The 22,699-nt window shown below is 40.8% G+C and overlaps 1 protein-coding gene across 2 annotated transcripts in view; it reads left to right on the top strand.

Annotated features, from left to right (window-relative positions):
- The window catches only part of TACC1 (transforming acidic coiled-coil containing protein 1), a 280,191-nt gene that overhangs the window by 145,091 nt on the left and 112,401 nt on the right, over positions 1 to 22,699 (top strand). For both annotated transcript variants that reach the window (XM_053718086.1, XM_053718085.1), the window contains exon 6: positions 19,998 to 20,026. In XM_053718086.1, the coding sequence (XP_053574061.1) occupies positions 19,998 to 20,026 (29 nt within the window). The remainder of the gene's footprint in view (positions 1 to 19,997; positions 20,027 to 22,699) is intronic.

Below are 22,699 nucleotides of genomic sequence, written 5' to 3'. Positions count from 1 at the left end.
GAAGGAAACCAAAGTTCTGAATAGTGAATACAAATATCAAAGGATGATAAGTAACATGTTTATAAACACTTGATATTATCAGACACAGCCCTAAGCACACACAGTGAATATCTTTAAGCCTTATATACAGTGCTCATACATCAGCCTCTTGCGCTTAGACATTCTATTCGCCTGAGGCAAATATGCGTGCACACTTTATAAGCATAAGCCCCAAGCTCGCACACAGTTGGTACAAATTAGCACCCACCAGACAGTGTATACAAAAAAGCACAGTAACTTTCTATAACCACCTTGCACGTACGGATGTAGCTAATTCCAGTGGTCCTGGTGATAGGCAGACTCCATTTGGGGCTCCGGACATATAATCTGACGGGTCAGTGTGAGACCCGAACCAGGAACTAGGCGGAGATACGATGAGAGATGATCAGGTGCAGCCACGCTCATCGCACGGATAACTACACCCAAAAACAAAACACATGTCCACCTCGTATTGTTGTCTGGCTATAACCACGCTCTCCCTTATAGAGCTCCAGTTTCACTGCAGATCACGCCCTACTGTACAAGTGACCATGTCCATTTGTTGGAGCTTTCCCACCTACAAGCTCTCTCGGCTACACACACACACACTGTAGTTAAAAAAGAAAAAAACTATTTCGGTTTCGTTTCGGTTTTCGGCCAGGATCATCCTGAATTTTCGGTATCGGTTTTGGTCCAGAATTTTCATTTCGGTGCATCCCTAGTTCATTGTAATTTCAACTGTGACAGTTTCTTTGTGCTTCTTAAAGGCACAGTAACGTTTTTTATATTGCTTGTAAATTTATTTGAAAAGTATTTTCCAAGCTTGCTAGTTTCATTGCTAGTTTGTTCAAACATGTCTGACACAGAGGAATCTCTTTGTGCAATATGTTTAAAGGTCAATGTGGAGCCCAATAGAAATTTGTGTACTAATTGCATTGATGCTACTTTAAATAAAAGCCAATCTGTACATGTAAAGAAAATTTCACCAGACAACGAGGGGGAAGTTATGCCGACTAACTCTCCTCACGTGTCAGTACCTTCGTCTCCCGCTCAGGAGGTGCGTGATATTGTGGCGCCAAGTACATCAGGGCGGCCCATACAAATCACTTTGCAAGACATGGCTAATGTTATGACTGAAGTATTATCTAAATTGCCAGAATTTAGGGGTAAACGCGACCACTCTGGGGTGAGAACAGAGTGCGCTGATAATAATAGAGCCATGTCTGATACTGCGTCACAATTTGCAGAACATGAGGACGGAGAGCTTCATTCTGTGGGTGACGGATCTGATCCAAGTAAACTGGATTCAGACATTTAAAATTTTAAATTTAAGCTTGAGAACCTCCGTGTATTGCTAGGGGAGGTATTAGCGGCTCTGAATGATTGTAACACGGTTGCAATCCCAGAGAAAATATGTAGGCTGGATAAATATTTTGCGGTACCGACGTGTACTGACTTTTTTCCTATACCTAAAAGGCTTACAGAAATTGTTAACAAGGAGTGGGATAGACCCGGTGTGCCTTTTTCACCCCCTCCTATATTTAGAAAAATGTTTCCAATAGACGCCACCACACGGGACTTATGGCAGACGGTCCCTAAGGTGGAGGGAGCAGTTTCTACTTTAGCTAAGCGTACCACTATCCCGGTGGAGGATAGTTGTGCTTTTTCAGATCCAATGGATAAAAAGTTAGAGGGTTACCTTAAGAAAATGTTTGTTCAACAAGGTTTTATATTACAACCCCTTGCATGCATTGCGCCTGTCACGGCTGCGGCGGCATTCTGGTTTGAGTCTCTGGAAGAGACCATTAGCTCAGCTACATTGGATGAGATTACAGACAAGCTTAGAGTCCTTAAGCTAGCTAATTAATTTATTTCTGATGCCGTAGTACACTTAACTAAACTTACGGCTAAGAACTCCGGATTCGCCATTCAAGCGCGCAGAGCGCTGTGGCTTAAATCCTGGTCAGCCGATGTGACTTCTAAATCTAAATTGCTTAACATACCTTTCAAAGGGCAGACATTATTCGGGCCCGGTTTGAAAGAAATTATCGCTGACATTACTGGAGGTAAGGGCCATGCCCTGCCTCAAGACAGAGCCAAACCAAGGGCTAGACAGTCTAATTTTCGTGCCTTTCGTAACTTCAAGGCAGGAGCAGCATCAACTTCCTCCGCTCCAAAACAGGAAGGAACTGTTGCTCGCTACAGACAGGGCTGGAAACCTAACCAGTCCTGGAACAAGGGCAAGCAGGCCAGAAAGCCTGCTGCTGCCCCTAAGACAGCATGAAGTGAGGGCCCCCGATCCGGAAACGGATCTAGTGGGGGGCAGACTTTCTCTCTTCGCCCAGGTTTGGGCAAGAGATGTCCAGGATCCCTGGGTGTTAGAGATCATATCTCAGGGATATCTTCTGGACTTCAAAGCTTCTCCTCCAAAAGGGAGATTTCATCTTTCAAGGTTGTCAGCAAACCAGATAAAGAAAGAGGCGTTTCTACGCTGTGTACAAGACCTTTTACTAATGGGAGTGATCCACCCAGTTCCGCGGTCGGAACACGGACAAGGGTTTTACTCAAATCTGTTTGTGGTTCCCAAAAAAGAGGGAACCTTCAGACCAATCTTGGACTTAAAAATCCTAAACAAATTCCTAAGAGTTCCATCGTTCAAAATGGAAACTATTCGGACAATCTTACCTATGATCCAAAAGGGTCAGTACATGACCACAGTGGATTTAAAGGATGCCTACCTTCACATACCGATTCACAAGGATCATTATCGGTACCTAAGGTTTGCCTTCCTAAACAGGCATTACCAGTTTGTAGCTCTTCCCTTCGGGTTAGCTACGGCTCCAATAATCTTTACAAAGGTTCTGGGCTCTCTTCTGGCGGTACTAAGACCGCGAGGAATTTCGGTAGCTCCGTACCTAGACGACATTCTGATACAAGCGTCAAGTTTCCAGACTGCCAAGTCTCATACAGAGTTGGTTCTGGCATTTCTAAGGTCGCATGGGTGGAAGGTGAACGTAGGAAAGAGTTCTCTAGTGCCACTCACAAGAGTTCCCTTCTTGGGGACTCTTATAGATTCTGTAGAAATGAAAATTTACCTGACAGAGGACAGGTTAACATAACTTCTAAATGCTTGCCGTGTCCTTCATTCCATTCAACACCCGTCAGTGGCTCAATGCATGGAGGTAATCGGCTTAATGGTAGCGGCAATGGACATAGTACCTTTTGCACGCCTGCATCTCAGACCACTACAATTGTGCATGCTAAGTCAGTGGAATGGGGATTACTCAGATTTGTCCCCTATACTGAATCTGGATCAAGAGACCAGAGATTCTCTTCTATGGTGGCTTTCTCGGCCACATCTGTCCAGGGGGATGCCCTTCAACAGGCCAGATTGGACGATGTTAACAACAGACGCCAGCCTGCTAGGTTGGGGCGCTGTCTGGAATTCCCTGAAGGCTCAGGGATCATGGACTCAGGAGGAGAGTCTCCTTCCAATAAACATTCTGGAATTAAGAGCAGTTCTCAATGCCCTTCTGGCTTGGCCTCAGTTAGCAACTCTGAGGTTCATCAGGTTTCAGTCGGACAACATCACGACTGTGGCTTACATCAACCATCAGGGAGGGACAAGGAGTTCCCTAGCGATGATGGAAGTCTCAAAGATAATTCGCTGGGCAGAGTCTCACTCTTGCCACCTGTCAGCGATCCACATCCCAGGCGTGGAGAACTGGGAGGCGGATTTCCTAAGTCGCCAGACTTTTCATCCGGGGGAGTGGGAACTTCACCCGGAGGTATTTGCCCAACTGCTTCGGCGTTGGGGCAAACCAGATCTGGATCTCATGGCGTCTCGCCAGAACGCCAAGCTTCCTTGTTACAGATCCAGGTCCAGGGACCTGGGAGCGGTTCTGATAGATGCTCTGACAGCACCTTGGGTCTTCAAAATGGCTTATGTGTTTCCACCATTCCCGATGCTTCCTCGACTGATTGCCAGGATCAAACAGGAGAGAGCATCGGTGATTCTAATAGCGCCTGCGTGGCCATGCAGGACCTGGTATGCAGATCTAGTGGACATGTCGTCCTGTCCACCATGGTCTCTGCCTCTGAGACAGGACCTTCTGGTTCAGGGTCCTTTCAAACATCCAAATCTAATTTCTCTGAGGCTGACTGCATGGAGATTGAACGCTTGATTCTATCAAAGCGTGGATTCTCGGAGTCAGTGATTGATACCTTAATACAGGCTAGGAAAAGTGTTACCCGGATAATTTACCATAAAATATGGCGTAAATACTTGCATTGGTGCGAATCCAAGAGTTACTCATGGAGTAAGGTTAGGATTCCTAGGATATTGTCTTTTCTACAAGAAGGTTTAGAAAAGGGTTTATCTGCTAGTTCGTTAAAGGGACAGATCTCAGCTCTGTCCATCCTTTTACACAAACGTCTGTCAGAAGTTCCAGACGTTCAGGCTTTTTGTCAGGCTTTGGCCAGGATTAAGCCTGTGTTTAAAACTGTTGCTCCGCCATGGAGCTTAAACTTAGTTCTTAACGTTTTACAGGGTGTTCTATTTGAACCCCTTCATTCCATTGATATCAAGCTGTTATCTTGGAAAGTTCTGTTTTTAATGGCTATTTCCTCGGCTCCAAGAGTCTCTGAGTTATCGGCCTTACATTGTGATTCTCCTTATCTGATTTTTCATTCAGACAAGGTAGTTCTGCGTACTAAACCTGGGTTCTTACCTAAGGTAGTCACTAACAGGAATATCAATCAAGAGATTGTTGTTTCATCATTGTGCCCTAACCCTTCCTCAAAGAAGGAACGACTTCTGCACAATCTGGACGTCGTCCGTGCCCTGAAATTTTATTTGCAGGCAACTAAAGATTTTCGACAAACTTCTTCCCTGTTTGTCGTTTATTCTGGACAAAGGAGAGGTCAAAAGGCTTCGGCTACCTCTCTCTCCTTCTGGCTTCGTAGCATAATACGTTTAGCCTATGAGACTGCTGGACAGCAGCCTCCTGAAAGAATTACAGCTCATTCTACCAGAGCTGTGGCTTCCACTTGGGCCTTTAAAAATGAGGCCTCTGTTGAACAGATTTGCAAGGCTGCAACTTGGTCTTCACTTCACACCTTTTCAAAATTTTACAAATTTGACACTTTTGCTTCTTCGGAGGCTGTTTTTGGGAGAAAGGTTCTTCAGGCAGTGGTTCCTTCCGTGTAAAGGTCCTTCCTGTCCCTCCCGTCATCCGTGTACTTTTAGCTTTGGTATTGGTATCCCATAAGTAATGGATGACCCGTGGACTGACTACACTTAACAGGAGAAAACATTATTTATGCTTACCTGATAAATTCCTTTCTCCTGTAGTGTAGTCAGTCCACGGCCCGCCCTGTTTTTACGGCAGGTCTAAATTTTAAATTAAACTCCAGTCACCACTGCACCCTATAGTTTCTCCTTTCTCGTTTGGTTTCGGTCGAATGACTGGGTATGACGTAGAGGGGAGGAGCTATATAGCAGCTCTGCTTGGGTGATCCTCTTGCACTTCCTGTTAGGGAGGAGATATAATCCCATAAGTAATGGATGACCCGTGGACTGACTACACTACAGGAGAAAGGAATTTATCAGGTAAGCATAAATTATGTTTTTAGTAAGGGCATAGTCAATATACAAGACTGAAACCCCTAATAGTCAAGGATAGCATAAAGCTGAAATTCCTTTGTCTTGTTGAATTGCTGTATAGAAAAATGCCACAACAGTGGTTAAACATAGGTAGTTATCAAACACGTTTTAAATAGCAGTAAGGACTCCAAAGCAGTGTTCTCTGTGTGAATATATGGAGCCCCTAGGTATCAGGGTTTTTTCCCTGTTGTGTTTGCCATGTGCTGCTGGCAGCCATTTTACTCACCTCTCTTCCTGACTATGGTGCATTGTGGGGGATGCTGCTCATTTCCTGCACTTCCTTTTATGGCCAGACCGGTGTGCATCATCCGTGTGAGACAGGATGCAGTCTCAGAATTGTTTTGTCATCACTTATTATTTAAAGGGCCTCTGTTCAGTATGCTTTGCTTTTGCGTTGTCTGAGACCTGTTTGTGAGAGTTCCTGTGTATTACCTGGCTGCCTGACGTCCTTCCTGGTTCCTGATCCCTGGCTTGTTCCTGACTCTGCTATTTTCCTTGTTCCTGATTCCGGCTCGTCTGACTATTCGCTTTGGCTCCTGACTCGGCTCGTCTGACTACCAGCTCTGGTTTTGATTCCTGGCTTGTTATTTGACTTGTGGACTTTTTATTATTTTTTGCTATTAATAAAGGTGTGATTATTTTTGCACTTCTCGTCTGTCTGATTCCTGGCACCCTGATCCGTTTTGCTGAACTAGGTAAGAAAGATAAAGCTAACATTCTGTTGCTGCTGAAAAAATAATTAGGATTGCGGTATAGGCAAGATAAATGGCTTAGTTAGTCCTCCTAAACTAGGAGGCATATTATATGGAGAGGGGGGGGGCATTTAGGTATGGTAGGTAGCATAGACTTGTAATCACGCTGTTGAGATCTTTGGAGATAACCAGTAGTAAGAGATGTCCTAATGCAAGCGCAATAGGAGAAAAAAGAACAATATACATTTTTTACAGGAGTAATATTAGGGCAATTAGCTATTATGTAGAGGGCAGTATATGCCCCTATCAGAATCCGTCAGAGCCTAGGCCTTCCAGGAATGCAAGGTAGTGATAATAAACTGAGAGGGTAAGGTTGGTAGGAACAAACAGGTGCAGATCCAGACTAAAGAACTGGGGTTTGAGCATAAATATAATATAATGGAGTCACCCTAATTAATCTGTCTTGCAGAAAAAGGAAATTGCTATGATAATAGTAATACCAACTGCAGTGCTTTAGCATTGCTTGTGTAATAGGTTGACAATCTCAACTAAATATTATACCCCAGGGCCATAGAGGCCTTGTATATGTATACCCAGAGGTCTAAGTTAAAAGGAAAAAAGAATGTGCATGTCCATAGGTGCTATGTATAATTTGAATTCTTAGAAATATTGATAATACACATATATAAAAATATGATCAAAAAGCTATAAGCGGCCATTACATTGGGTGACACAGACGTACAAACAGCAATATTCTTCATATAAAGTTCCTACCTGTACAATAGTATAGGGGCAGGGTGATAAGTTAGTGAGAGATACTTTTATACCAGACAGATATATATTGAACATATAAACAGCTTATGTTGTAAGGTCACTATCATGTGAACATAATATTGTGCAGACGATATTGTCTAATAGTATTTATATAAGAGCTGGTCTGTTCTAAAATCATACCAAGTCCCTAAACATAAGAGATATAACAGAAATGCCGGTAGCTATAAAACTATGGGGTAAGGATAACTAGAGCAGTCTCATTACTAATATTACCTATATAGGCCAAGAACCAAAATGTGGTTACACCACAACCAGACTAAATGTGGATTTATATTCCACTCTTTCAAGCAATTACACCATATCACCCAAAGACAGGTGCACAAGCTATATTGAGAATTGGGCAGGTCCTAGCGGCAAGCCATTTTTTGGACATAAACCATAAGCATATCATTTGCAACTCCCTGGTAATAAAGGAGAATTTGTCTATAGTTATATGAATGGTGATACATCTGTACACCTAAAATACTTCAACAGAGCAGTGTAGAGGAGCACATCAACTGCAGAATTAACCATTTCTTCTCTTTCATTAAAACATTTATATGAGTGAGTATATATATATATATATATATATATATGTATAGCAACGTAGTTATCGGGATAATACTAAAATTAACATCTAGACAGGATGTAGCTAGGTTGTAATAGGGCTCAGAGTCAATTTTACACATCTATGATAAAAAGTCCAATGTCACACTTAATCTCTCCGGGAAATCTGCGCCCAGGGTGAGAGACAATGAGGTGATGCGATATAGGAAACGGAAGAGTCCTTCACCCTACTCCAGATCGCAAGGTTGGAGATGATTTCCAGGCTAACTGCAAGGGCCCTCCACACATAGCACCAGTTGTCATATGAGGCTCCATAAGAAAATCCAAGTGTGTGGCTAGGTAAAAGTTCAGTTCATTGCTACGAGAGCCCTGGGGTTCTCCCACGATCTCTCCCGGTGCACATGATTAAAACAACTGCGTGTCGCTCCACAAGTAAGATTTCAATGTCACTTTAGGGCTACTGCCAAAACCAAGCACAGGGGTAGCTCCAGGAGCATAAGAAAAGCAGAATCCCCGCTGACCTGCCATCCTCCATCTCTGGGTCTGAAACCCAGAGTGTACGGTGTGAGGCGCAGTTTCCACTGCAGCTTGATGCGTGTTAGTGGCTACCCCAAAAGAGTGAGCGGGTGTACAAATGTAGGAGATAGGCAGATCAATGAGTGCCACACATGATGGCTCTGAAGCGATATCCGTCATGCCCGAGAACGTCTTTACTGAGTCACTTAACGCTGCCCCCTGATTGCATTTAGGACTCTCTGGGACAAGCTCACCTAACACCCCGTTTGGAACCGAATCCGTGCCCACCGGGTCTCAAACAAGAGGGCAAAATGCTTCTTCCACAGATTCCAGGAGTCTTGGAGTGTTACTTCGCTCCCTGCAGGGTTATTCGAGCCAGGCCAACACAGATAGAGCTAGGAAGTGCTGTGGCGTAGTTAGAAACCACCCCTGCATGTCTTCAATCCTGAGCAGTTCAGGTGGTAATCACTGGAATACAGCCCAGAAATATTCATATATTTGATGTATCCGTATAGTTAGTTATTTACCACTCAACTTTTCAGCAGACTTGTACGCTGTGGTTATATGTTTTAGGTTCTTTTTTAACAGTCCATGTACAGAGCTTCTCTCTTAAGCGGCCATCTCTGGCGGCACTTGGCTCTGCCCCCTAATGTGTTTTTTTTAAATCCATTTTCATCTACTATCCAATTTTTTTTCTTTATCATTCTCAAATGTTGAAAACTGGTTTAAATGGAAGCCTAAACATATCCATTTTAAGCACAGATCTATTTCCAGTATGCACTTGTCAAATTTAAAGTGATGGTAAACTTTCCCATGTATTAACAGATCCGGAATGTTAGCGATAGTTTAGATGGAGTTTAATTCATTAGTTGTAATGAAGATGCACTATAACATTTTTGAATCTAGCCATGCCATTCCTACTCTTTGTGAGCTAACTGTTTGAACTGTTTTCCAATCATCGCTCTAGCTACAACAAAAGTGCCTTACTGCTAGAGCGCAGAGAACAATTCAAACCTTAAGCTCACAAAGAAAATTACCTTTGGCAGTGGGCAGGGTATTTGAATTTCATATCTACATTAAAAAACATAATTTATGCTTACCTGATAAATTTATTTCTCTTGTGGTGTATCCAGTCCACGGATCATCCATTACTTGTGGGATATTCATTCCCAACAGGAAGTTGCAAGAGGACACCCACAGCAGAGCTGTTTATATAGCTCCTCCCCTAACTGCCATATCCAGTCATTCGACGGAAAACAAGCAGAGAAAGGAGAAACCATAGGGTGCAGTGGTGACTGTAGTTTAAAATTAAAAAATACCTGCCTTAAAATGACAGGGCGGGCCATGGACTGGATACACCACAAGAGAAATAAATTTATCAGGTAAGCATAAATTATGTTTTCTCTTGTAAGGTGTATCCAGTCCACGGATCAGCCATTACTTGTGGGATACCAATACCAAAGCTAATGTACACGGATGAAGGGAGGGACAAGGCAGGTACTTAAGCGGAAGGTACCACTGCCTGTAAAACCTTTCTCCCAAAAATAGCCTCCGAAGAAGCAAAAGTATCAAATTTGTAGAATTTGGAAAAAGTATGAAGTGAAGACCAAGTCGCCGCCTTGCAAATCTGTTCAACAGAAGCCTCATTTTTAAAGGCCCATGTGGAAGCCACATCTCTAGTAGAATGAGCTGTAATCCTTTCTGGAGGCTGCTGGCCAGCTGTCTCATAGGCTAAGCGGATTATGCTTCGTAGCCAAAAAGAAAGAGAGGTTACCAAAGCCTTTTGACCTCTCCTCTGTCCAGAGTAGACAACAAACAAAGCAGATGTTTGACGAAAATCTTTAGTAGCTTATAAGTAAAACTTTAAAGCACGAACCACGTCCAGATTGTGTAATAGACGTTCCTTTTTTGAAGAAGGATTAGGACACAAAGACGGAACAACAATCTCTTGATTGATATTCTTATTAGATACCACCTTAGGTAAAAACCCAGGTTTGGTACGCAGAACTACCTTATCTGCATGGAAGATCAGATAAGGAGAATCACATTGTAAGGCAGATAACTCGGAAACTCTACGAGCCGAGGAAATAGCTACCAAAAAAAGAACTTTCCAAGATAAAAGTTTGATATCTATGTAATGAAGAGATTCCAACGGAACCCCCTAAAGAACCTTAAGAACCAAATTTTAAGCTCCAAGGTGGAGCAACAGGTTTAAACACAGGCTTGATTTTAATTAAAGCCTGACAAAATGCCTGAACTTCTGGGACATCCGCCAGACGCTTGTGCAAAAGAATAGATAGCGCAGAAATCTGTCCCTTTAAGGAACTAGCTGACAATCCTTTCTCCAATCCTTCTTGGAGGAAAGATAATATCCTGGGAATCCTGACCTTACTCCATGAGTAGCCCTTGTATTCACACCAATAAAGATATTTACGCCATATCTTATGATAGATTTTCCTGGTGACAGACTTACGTGTCTGAATTAAGGTATCAATGACTGACTCGGAGAAACCACGCTTTGATAAAATCAAGCGTTCAATCTCCAGGCAGTCAGCCTCAGAGAAATTAGATTTGGATGGTTGAAAGGACCTTGAAGTAGAAGGTCCTGTCTCAGCGGCATAGTCCATGGTGGAAAGGATGACATGTCCACCAGATCTGCATACCAAGTCCTGCGTGGCCACCCAGGCGCTATCAAGATCACCGATGCTCTCTCCTGCTTGATTTTGGCAAACAGAAGAGGGAGCAGAGGAAACGGTGCAAACACATAAGCCAGGTTGAAGGACCAAGGCGCTGCTAGAGCATCTATCAGCGTTGCCTTGGGGTCCCTGGACCTGGATCCGTAACAAGGAAGCTTGGCGTTCTGGCGAGACGCCATGAGATCCAGTTCTGGTTTGCCCCAACGATGAATCAATTGTGCAAACACCTCCGGATGGAGTTCCCACTCCCCCGGATGAAAAGTCTGTCGACTTAGAAAATCCGCCTCCCAGTTCTGTACACCTGGGATATGGATAGCTGATAGGTGGCAAGAGTGAATCTCTGCCCAGCGAATTATCTTTGAGACTTCTAACATCGCTAGGGAACTCCTTGTTCCCCCTTGATGGTTGATGTAAGCCACAGTCGTGATGTCCGACTGAAATCTGATGAACCTCATTGTCGCTAGCTGAGGCCAAGCCTGAAGAGCATTGAATATCGCTCTTAGTTCCAGAATGTTTATTGGAAGGAGTGACTCCTCCTGAGTCCACGATCCCTGAGCCTTCAGGGAGTTCCAGACTGCAACCCAACCTAGAAGGCTGGCATCTGTCGTTACAATTGTCCAATCTGGCCTGCGAAAGTTCATACCTTTGGACAGATGGATCCGAGATAGCCACCAGAGAAGAGAATCCCTGGTCTCTTGATCCAGATTTAGTAGAGGGGACAAATCTGTGTAATCCCTATTCCACTGACTGAGCATGCAGAGTTGCAGCGGTCTGAGATGTAGGCGTGCAAACGGCACTATGTCCATTGCCGCTACCATTAAGCCGATTATTTCCATGCACTGAGCCACCGAAGGGCGAGGAATGGAATAAAGAACACGGCAGGAATTTAGAAGTTTTGATAACCTGGACTCCGTCAGGTAAATTTTCATTTCTACAGAATCTATCAGAGTCCATAGGAAGGAAACCCTTGTGAGGGGGGATAGAGAACTCTTTTCCTTGTTCACCTTCCACCCATGTGACCTCAGAAATGCCAACACTATGTCCGTATGAGACTTGGCAATTTGGAAGTTTGACGCCTGAATCAGGATGTAGTCTAAATAAGGGGCCACTGCTATGCCCCGCGGCCTTAGGACCGCCGGAAGCGACCCCAGAAACTTCGTAAAAATTCTTGGGGCTGTAGCTAACCCAAAGGGAAGAGCTACAAACTGGTAATGCCTGTCTAGGAAGGCAAACCTGAGAAACCGATAATGATCTTTGTGTATCGGAATGTGAAGATAAGCATCCTTTAAATCCACTGTAGTCATGTATTGACCCTCCTGGATCATAGGTAGGATGGTACGAATAGTCTCCATCTTGAATGATGGAACTCTGAGGAATTTGTTTAAGATCTTTAGATCCAAAATTCGTCTGAAGGTTCCCTCTTTTTTGGGAACCACAAACAGATTTGAGTAAAATCCCTGTCCCTGTTCCTCCGTTGGAACTGGATGGATCACTCCCATAACTAGGAGGTCTTGTACACAGTGTAAGAATGCCTCTCTCTTTATCTGGTTTGCAGATAATTGTGAAAGGTGAAATCTCCCTTTTGGTGGGGAAGCTTTGAAGTCCAGAAGATATCCCTGGGATATAATTTCCAATGCCCAGGGATCCTGGACATCTCTTGCCCACGCCTGGGCGAAGAGCGAAAGTCTGCCCCCTACTAGATCCGTTATCGGTTAGGGGGCCGTTCCTTCATGCTGTCTTAGAGGCAGCAGCAGGTTTTTTGGCCTGCTTACCCTTGTTCCAGGTCTGGTTAGGTCTCCAGACCGTCTTGGACTGAGCAAAAGTTCCCTCTTGTTTTGCATTAGAGGAAGTTGATGCCGCACTTGCCTTGAAGTTTCGAAAGGCACGAAAATTAGACTGTTTGGCCCTTGATTTGGACCTATCCTGAGGAAGGGCATGACCTTTTCCTCCCATGATATCAGCAATAATCTCCTTCAAACCAGGCCCGAATAGGGTCTGCCCCTTGAAGGTAATTTAAGCAGCTTAGACTTTGAAGTAACGTCAGCTGACCATGATTTAAGCCATAGAGCTCTGCGCGCCTGGATAGCAAAACCAGAATTCTTAGCCGTTAGTTTAGTCAAATAAATAATGGCATCAGAAACAAAAGAATTGGCTAGCTTAAGTGCTCTAAGCTTGTCAAGTAGGTCATCCAATGGAGTCGCTACCTGTAAAGCCTCTTCCAGAGACTCAAACCAGAATGCCGCAGCAGCAGTGACAGGAGCAATGCATGCAAGGGGCTGTAGGATAAAACCTTGTTGAATAAAGATTTTCTTAAGGTAACCCTCTAACTTTTTATCCATTGGATCTAAGAAAGCACAACTGTCCTCGACAGGGATAGTAGTACGCTTTGCTAGAGTAGAAACTGCTCCCTCCACCTTAGGAACTGTCTGCCATAAGTCCAGTGTGGTCGCGTCTATTGGAAACATTTTTCTAAAAATAGGAGGGGGAGAGAACGGCACACCTGGTCTATCCCATTCCTTAGTAATAATTTCTGTAAACCTTTTAGGTATTGGAAAATCATCAGTGCACACCGGCACTGCATAGTATTTATCCAGTCTACGCAATTGTATCACAGTAATTCAGAGCAGCTAAAACCTCCCTGAGTAACACGCGGAGGTGTTCAAGCTTAAATTTAAATGTAGAGATATGAGAATCAGGTTGCATCATCTTCCCTGAGTCAGAAACATCACCCACAGAAAGAAGCTCTCCTTCTTCAGCTTCTGCATATTGTGAGGCATTATCAGACATAGCTCTTAAAGCGTCAGTATGCTCTGTATTTCGTCTAACTCCAGAGCTATCTCGCTTTCCTCTAAATTCAGGTAGTCTGGCTAATACCGCTGACAGTGTATTATCCATGACTGCCGCCATGTCTTGTAAAGTAAACGCTATGGACGCCCTAGATGTACTTGGCGCCATTTGAGCGTGAGTCCCTTGAGCGGGAGTCAAAGGATCTGACACGTGGGGAAAGTTAGTCGGCATAACTTCCCCCTTGTCAGATTCCTCTGGTGATAAATTTTTTAAAGACAGAATATGATCTTTATTGCTTAAAGTGAAATCAGTACATTTGGTACACATTCTAAGAGGGGGTTCCACAATGGCTTTTAAACATAATGAACAAGGAGTTTCCTCTATGTCAGACATGTTTGTACAGACTAGCAATGAGACTAGCAAGCTTGGAAAACACTTTAAATCAAGTTAACAAGCAAATATAAAAAACGGTACTGTGCCTTTAAGAGAAACAAATTTTGTCAGAATTTGAAAAACAGTGAAAAAAGGCAGTAAATCAAACTAAATTTTTACAGTGTGTATAATAAGCTAACAGAGCATTGCACCCACTTGCAAATGGATGATTAACCCCTTAGTTCAAAAAACGGATAAAAAAAACGATATAGACGTTTTTTAACAGTCACACCAAACTGCCACAGCCTTGCTGTGGGCCTACCTTCCCCAACAAACGATTTTGGAAAGCCTAAGAGCCCTTTAGAGAAGTCCTATAGCATGCAGGGGACTCCTGGAGGAAGCTGGATGTCTCAGTCTGTAAAAGTTACTGAGCAAAAAAGCGCTAAATTAGGCCCTTCCCACTCATAGTAACACAGTGGAAAGCCTCAGGAAACTGTTTCTAGGCAAATTTAAGCCAGCCATGTGGAAAAAACTAGGCCCCAATAAAGTTTTATCACCAAAGTATAAATAAAAACGTTTAAACATGCCAGCAAACGTTTTATATTGTAAATATAAAAGAGTATTACCTCAGATAGTAAGCATGATACCAGTCGCTATTAAATCACTGTATTCAGGCTTACCTTACATAAATTTGGTATCAGCAGGATTTTCTAGCATTCACATCTTCTAGAAAAATCGTAACTCCACATACCTCATAGCAGGATAACCTGCACGCCATTCCCCCGCTGAAGTTATCTCTCTCTTCAGTCATGTGTGAGAACAGCAATGGATCTTAGTTACAACCTGCTAAGATCATAGAAATCACAGGCAGATTCTTCTTTTTCTGCCTGGAACAAAATAGTACAACTCCGTTACCATTTAAAAATAATAAACTCTTGATTGAAGCAAAATAACAGCTACATTTCACCACTTCTCTCCTACTACCTCCATGCTTGTTGAGTTGCAAGAGAATGACTGGATATGGCAGTTAGGGGAGGAGCTATATAGACAGCTCTGCTGTGGGTGTCCTCTTACAACTTCCTGTTGGGAATGAGAATATCCCACAAGTAATGGATGATCCGTGGACTGGATACACCTTACAAGAGAAAGTAAGTTATAGTGCATCTTAATTGCAACTGATGAATTAAACTTAATCTTACATTCCGGATCTGCTTATATAAAGGGGACAGTTGACCATCACTTTAAGCATTGTTTCCTTAATCATTAAATCCTCCATTTCTTGAAATAAATGTCCTGTTTTACACTCATAATGATTTGAATCGATACTTTCAAAACATTAAGTCCTTTGGTCCTAATCTTTTATATTAACTAGTAAGGTTATGATGCATGATATAGGGCTAGGTTTATCATGAGCTGAAATTACTGATCACTTGCAGGCTCGCTTATTTGAGAATGCAACTGATATTTATGAAGTAGCACTATAAACCACTGTCTCATAACCAATTTAGAGTTGGCAGATTAAATTTACCCCAGACTCATTCAACCTGGGTGATTGACAAGCTCTACTCTCAAGCAATTGATTAGACGAGGTCAGGGGGGTGGCATTGTACAAGTGTTCACTTTTGCAATGGGAAACAAATGTGTCCCACACCTTGCAAAGAAATGCAGATAATTTCCAAACACGTAAATGTTGGTTCGCAAATTGATAAATCTGCACCCCCGTGCTTAAAGGGACAGTACACTGTAAAATTGTTTTTCCATTAATGTATTTTAAATGACTTGTTATACCAACTGCAGAGTATAACATATTTTAGAAATTGCATTTTCATGCTTATTTGTGTTTATGAAGTAGCTGATTTTGTGCTGAACTTAAAGGTCTTATCAGATCTCATTATGTTATAACTTTATGTACACAGACTTGCTTCCTTATCTTTTATTTGGCTGGAACACCAAAGCTCAATACATAGAGAGAACAATGGACAATTATCATTTTATTAACTATCCTGCATCCCACTGAGAGTGTAACCTCTTCTGCTGGCTGTGTTTACTTAGGCTATTCGATAGCCTATACTCAAGTATCAAAACTCAGTATAGGTGGCTATACCACAGGCTTAAATCGACTATTTCAAATGCTGAAATAGGAGTAAAGGAGCTACTTGTATAAATAATAATAAACTCTAGCAGGTAAAAAGGATCATTGGGAATAATTTAAAGGGGAGAACATTTTTGGGTGACCTGTCGCTTTAAAGGGACACTGAACCCAAATTTTTTCTTTCGTAATAAAGATAGAGCATGCAATTTTAACCCCTTAAGGACCAGCGACGTACCCTGTATGTCGCTGGCCTTTTTTTGGGACTTGATTGTTTTATAGTGCGGTCTTGCCACCAGAGTTGAGACTGCTCTATTCCACAAAGTCAGCTGGAGGGAGGGCATTAATAGCGTGTTCTTGCTAGACTTGTGCTTTTATGTCCTGAAAAAACCCTTAACAACCAGTGACATACAGGGTACATTGTGGTCATTAAGGGGTTAAGCAACTTTCTAATTTACTCCTATTCTAATTTTCTCTTTGTTCGCTTGCTATCTTTATTTGAAAGAGAAAGCATCTAAGCTAAGGAGAGAGACACTTTTTGGTGGGTGAATTTATCCACCAAACGGCAAGAAAAATCCAGGTTGTTCACCAAAAATGGACCGGCATCTAAACTGACATTCTTGCTTTTCAAATAAAGATACCAAGAGAATGAAGAAAATGTGATAATAAGAGTAAATTAGAAAGTTGCTTAAAATTGCATGCTCTATATGAATCGTGAAAGAAAAAATTTGGGTTTAGTGTCCCATTAAATAAAACTGGTGAATTTATTGCACATCTTAACGATTCTGAGCCAAACATGCAAACTGATCCTGCAGTTGATCATTGAACCACTTGAATGTCATAAAGCATTTCAGATTTATTTAATTTATCCCTTGTTTTAAACATTGTTTTAGTTGTGCTCAATAAAATGTAACGTTGGTAACATAACTTTGTTGTTTTTATTGCTATTCTGACCGTAACCTTAAGTGCACACTGCAACACAGTTTCTTTGTGTTACTTCCTGGATAGAGCACAGATATTTCATTGTGCAAAATACTAAAGATTGGGAGCTTGATTCAGACTTGTTTTACTCATATAAAAGATCCATCCTTTTTCCAGTCATTTTATAGTTTAGTTGCATTTTAAATCATATATGGATATTGGATATTTGTCTATATATCTCTCCACATTGTACAATGTCCTTAAAGGGACACTGTACCCAAAAATTTTCTTTTGTGATTCAGATTGAGCATGAAATTTTAAGCAACTTTCTAATTTACTCCTATTATCAAATTTTCTTCATTCTCTTGGTATCTTTATTTGAAATGCAAGAATGTAAGTTTAGATGCCGGCCCATTTTTGGTGAACAACCTGGGTTGTCCTTGCTGATTGGTGGATAAATTCATCCACCAATAAAAAAGTGCTGTCCAGAGTACTGAAACCAAAAAAAAGCTTAGATACCTTCTTTTTCAAATAATGATAGCAAGAGAACGAAGAAAAATTGATAATAGGAGTAAATTAGAAAGTTGCCTAAAATTGCATGCTCTTTCTGAATTACAAAAGAAAAAATTTGGGTTCAGTGTCCCTTTAAATGTTGTATAGCTCAGAGGAATATCCGTTGCTCCGCATTTTAGATTGGCCATACATTAGCTGAAGCTTAAAGGAACATGAAACCCAAATTTTTTCTTTCATGATTTATAAAGAGCATGCAATTTAAAAAAACTTTATAACTTCTTTCATCAAATTTGCTTCAATCTCTTGATATTCTTTGCTGAAAAGCATATCTAGATGGGTTCAGTAGCTGCTGATTGGTGGCTGCACATAGATACCTCGTGTGATTGGCTCACCCATGTGCATTGCTATTTCTTCAACAAATGATATCTAAAACATTAAGCAAATTAGATAATCGAAGTAAATTGGAATGCTGTTTAAATGGTATTTTCTACCTGAATTAGGAAAGAAAAATTGTGGGTTTAGTGTCCCTTTAACCCCTTAAGGACTGGACATTTCAGACAAAAACTTCCCCAAAAGACCAGAGCATTTTTGCCATCACTACATTTTAACAGAAATAGAGCCTTTTTTATATTTACCTATCAAAACTATATATTTTATTAAGTAGACAACCCAAAGTATTGATCTAGGCCCATTTTGGTATATTTCATGCCACCATTTTACCACTAAATGCGATCAAATTAAAATAAATCATTAACTTTTTCAGAATTTTAGGTGTCTCACAGAAATTATTTGCAAACCGCTTGTGCAATCATGGCACAAATGGTTGTAAATGCTTTTCTGGGATCCCCTTTGTTCAGAAATAGCAGACCTATATGACTTTGGCATTGCTTTTTGGTAATTAGAAGGCTGCTAAATGCCGCTGTGCACCACACTTGTATTATGCCCAGCAGTGAAGTTTTTTTTTTACGTAGCTTGTAGGTTTAATTTTAGCTTTAGTGTAGAGCTCAGCCTCCAGCCTGACACATCCCACCCCCTGATCCCTCCCTGACCCCCCTCAAACAGCTCTCTTCCCTCCCCCACCTCACAATTGTCACCGCCATCTTAAGTACTAGCAGAAAGTCTGCCAGTACTAAAATAAAAGGCTTTTTTTTAAAAAAAAAAATGTGTGTGTGTATATATATATATATATATATATATATATATATATATACATATATACACACACACACACACACACACACACACACACACACACACACACTGCAGTGTTGGATCCCTCTTAGCCCCCACCTCCCTGATCTCCCCCCCCCCCCAAACAGCTTTCTAACCCTCCCCTTCTACCTATTTGCGGCCATCTTGGCTACTGGCAGCTGTCTGCCAGTACCCAGTTTGCTGCAAATAAGGCAAAACATGTTTTTAAAAATGTAAGTACCCATTTTTTTTCTGTAGTGTAGCTGCCCCCCATCAATAACCAACCTCCCTCCCAGATCACTTCCCCCAACAGATCCTTCAGAGGATACACTTTATTGCCTCTCTTCCCCCCTCACTGTGACTCATCACCTGCACTTTTTTTTTTCTCCCTTGAACGCCTATAGCGTGGCGTAGCGGTCCCGCCCCCTACAGCGATGGGCCGCCCCACCCGCATCCCTCCTTACCCACCCACCAACGAATGGCACCACCACTGCCCATTGCAGAGAGGGCCACAGGGTGTCGCTCTCTGCATCGGTATCTCTGCAAATCTATTTCGGGACATGCAGAAATAGCGCAATCTCGCTATTTTGAGCGAGATCATGGCAGAGAGAAGCCCAGGACTGCAGTGACGTAAGGGTACGTCGCTGGTCCTTAAGGGCATAACAACCAGCGTTGTACAGGGGTTAAAAGGGGTATAAAACCCAGGGTGCTTAACCAAAACCATGGGCTAGTTCCTAACCTTACAGTCCTGCTTTTTCAAATAAAGATACCAAGAGAACGATGAAAAAAATTAGAATAAGAGTGAAATAGAAAGTTGCTTACAATCAAATGCTCTATCTGAATCATGAAAGAAAAAATGTGGGTTTCATATACTTTTAAGTTATTGAGAGGGGTATGTAAGAAGAGGAATTACCCTGAAGTCTTACAGCATGTTTCTATTTACCTAATAGACTAGAGGCATTATTCCCCCACTATTCATAAATATTTTCAAAGAGTAGACGTTTATTAGTTTGTTGTTAGTTTTTGTTAAATGGCCGCTTGTTTTTTTACACCTTAACTAATATCCTTACTATGTAAACCTAGGTAATGCCCAATAAGATAATAATATATTTCATATTAAATATGCCTTATCTGACTCGTCATTTTCTTTCTTTTAGGTTTCGGACATGTTGAGCCTCCCTGCAATGTAAGTACTTGTGTATCTCCCACCTCCTGTTTCTCACTCTCCTACCCTTCTAGATTTTAAGTTCTCAAAGGAAAATATTGTTGCACTTTTATCTTTTGTACCCATGGCAGCGCTGCAGAATTAGTTGGTGCTTTATACATAAAGTATAATAATTATATATCTAGTCCAAAGTAAAGCGCACTCACACCTTCAAATTGAGCTGCCAGGGTGCCAACACGCTATATAATACAAGTCAAAAATGTCCTTTTAATCCAGTGTATTTTATAAGTGTAATGTTTCAGGGGGACACTCCCCTTCCTTAGACGCAAACTCTCAATCAAACAAACTGGGAGAAAGTGAATGGTGCACAGGCTTGTTCCCAGTTTGTTTGAGAGCTTGCAGCATTTGTATGGCAGTATTAGGGACCCAGGTTTTGGGAGAGACCTTGACATGGTACCTGGGTTTGTCCCATTTGGCCAGATGCGGTAACTAACTCTTCCAGTTTTTCTTGTAATCTTAGCTGAGAGCTTGCAAGAGAGTACTGGACTTTCTCTGTGTGTGATATATATGTATATATATATATATATATATATATATATATATATATATATGTCATAGTGAACCTAATTTGCATATCTTACCCAGAATCCTTTGCTGCATTGGAAACAATGTAATTCAGAGGTTTTCTGTGGGGAAAAACAAGCCTTCTGGCCTGTCTAGATTTGTTAATGAACTACACAATGAGTTATTTTCTCTCTGTCTCTCTCTCTGTGTCTCTCTCTCTGTCTCTCTGTCTCTCTCTGTGTCTCTCTGTCTCTCTCTCTGTCTCTCTGTGTCTCTCTATCTATCTATCTATCTATATATATATCTATATATATATATATATATATATATATATATATATATGTATATATATTTATTTTGTTTAAGCTAATATTTCTTTACAAATTTATAACAACTTTTTGTGTTGTAAGGGGTAATCTTGCATGATTAGATGTCTTCTGATTTACATTTTTCTTGCTTTTTTTAATTTCATATATATTTTGTTTATTAATTGTTCACTTATAATGAAAAAATTGGTTTATTATTTTAAATTATGTTTTCTAATGGTTAATTGATAAATTATCAACAAACCAAAGGCATATTATGATATCTGATGAAAATACATGATTTGTATAAATTATTAAAAAAACAAAGCACCATTGCAAAATTTAAAATTGATGTGACATCCCTAATTTAACATAAATCAACTGTAAATAAACATGCAGTTCCTTAGTTTAATAATATGCTAAATATATTTTGTGTCTTTTGAAACGTATAAACTTGTTAAAACCTCATGTTCACTATATGTGTCACAGATGCTATATATTGCTTATAATGCTAGATCTAAAAGGATTTAGAAGAGTCAGCATTAGTTTAATACATTTAATCTGGATGATCACTTCAAAGGCATTAAGGTCAAGACTACAGAAGCCTATTGTTTGCGGTTAGGGGGGAAAAAACAAAAACTAAGTTCTTTGTTACAGCTAAATTGTCCAAAAATACTAATGCTATACACTTTGAATATGAAATACACATTGTAACGAATGTGTTTAATTCCAAAGAAATATCTGTGACGTAAATTTATTTGCAATTTGGAATCAAGGCATTTATTTGGCATTTGTATATTTTAACACACACACAATAAAAACTTTTTAAATAAGGTAAAATTCAGCTTAAATTACTAAAACCATAAATACCTGTATGTACGTTTTTGTTTTTTTTTTTATACAAAATTTAGAGAATATATAAAATAAAAATAGATCAAAGAAAAGTCCAAATAAGAAATTGCACAATAAAATTGTTTGCAAATTATTTAAAATATGATACTGTGTGTCAAGAAGGCTTGTGTTTAAGGCCATCATTGATCAATTAATTACACACTAAGCAAGCTGTGAAGTTTTTACAAATCCCATAAGCAGTTGCAGGAAATGTGTGCTTACCCCGCTTGGAATGTGTCGGTGAGTTCTCTCTATCTCCTATACTGATCAAATCTGCAGGGAAGATTCTAGTCTTTCTAATAATGCTGTCTCATTACAAATTTTCTTACTTCAGGAAGAGTATATAGAGAGAGTATAAACATCAGGAAAAAATGCAGAGAGAGAGTATATACATCAGGAAAAAATGCACAGAGAGAGTATATACATCAGGAAAAAATGCACAGAGAGACTACATACATCAGGGAAAAATGCAGAGAGAGAGTATATACATCAGGGAAAAATGCACAGAGAGAGTATATACATCAGGGAAAAATGCACAGAGAGAGTATATACATCAGGGAAAAATGCACAGAGAGAGTATATACATCAGGAAAAAATGCACATAGAGAGTATATACATCAGGGAAAAATGCACAGAGAGAGTATATACATCAGGGAAAAATGCACAGAGAGAGTATATACATCAGGGAAAAATGCACAGAGAGAGTATATACATCAGGGAAAAATGCACAGAGAGAGTATATACATCAGGGAAAAATGCAGAGAGAGAGTATATACATCAGGGAAAAATGCAGAGAGAGAGTATATACATCAGGGAAAAATGCAGAGAGAGAGTATATACATCAGGGAAAAATGCAGAGAGAGAGTATATACATCAGGGAAAAATGCAGAGAGAGAGTATATACATCAGGGAAAAATGCACAGAGAGAGTATAT

The sequence above is a fragment of the Bombina bombina genome, chromosome 6, assembly GCF_027579735.1.
Source record: "Bombina bombina isolate aBomBom1 chromosome 6, aBomBom1.pri, whole genome shotgun sequence".
Lineage (NCBI taxonomy): Eukaryota > Metazoa > Chordata > Amphibia > Anura > Bombinatoridae > Bombina > Bombina bombina.
Note: the sequence above shows the minus strand (reverse complement) of the source record. Positions and strands in the feature narration are given on the sequence as shown.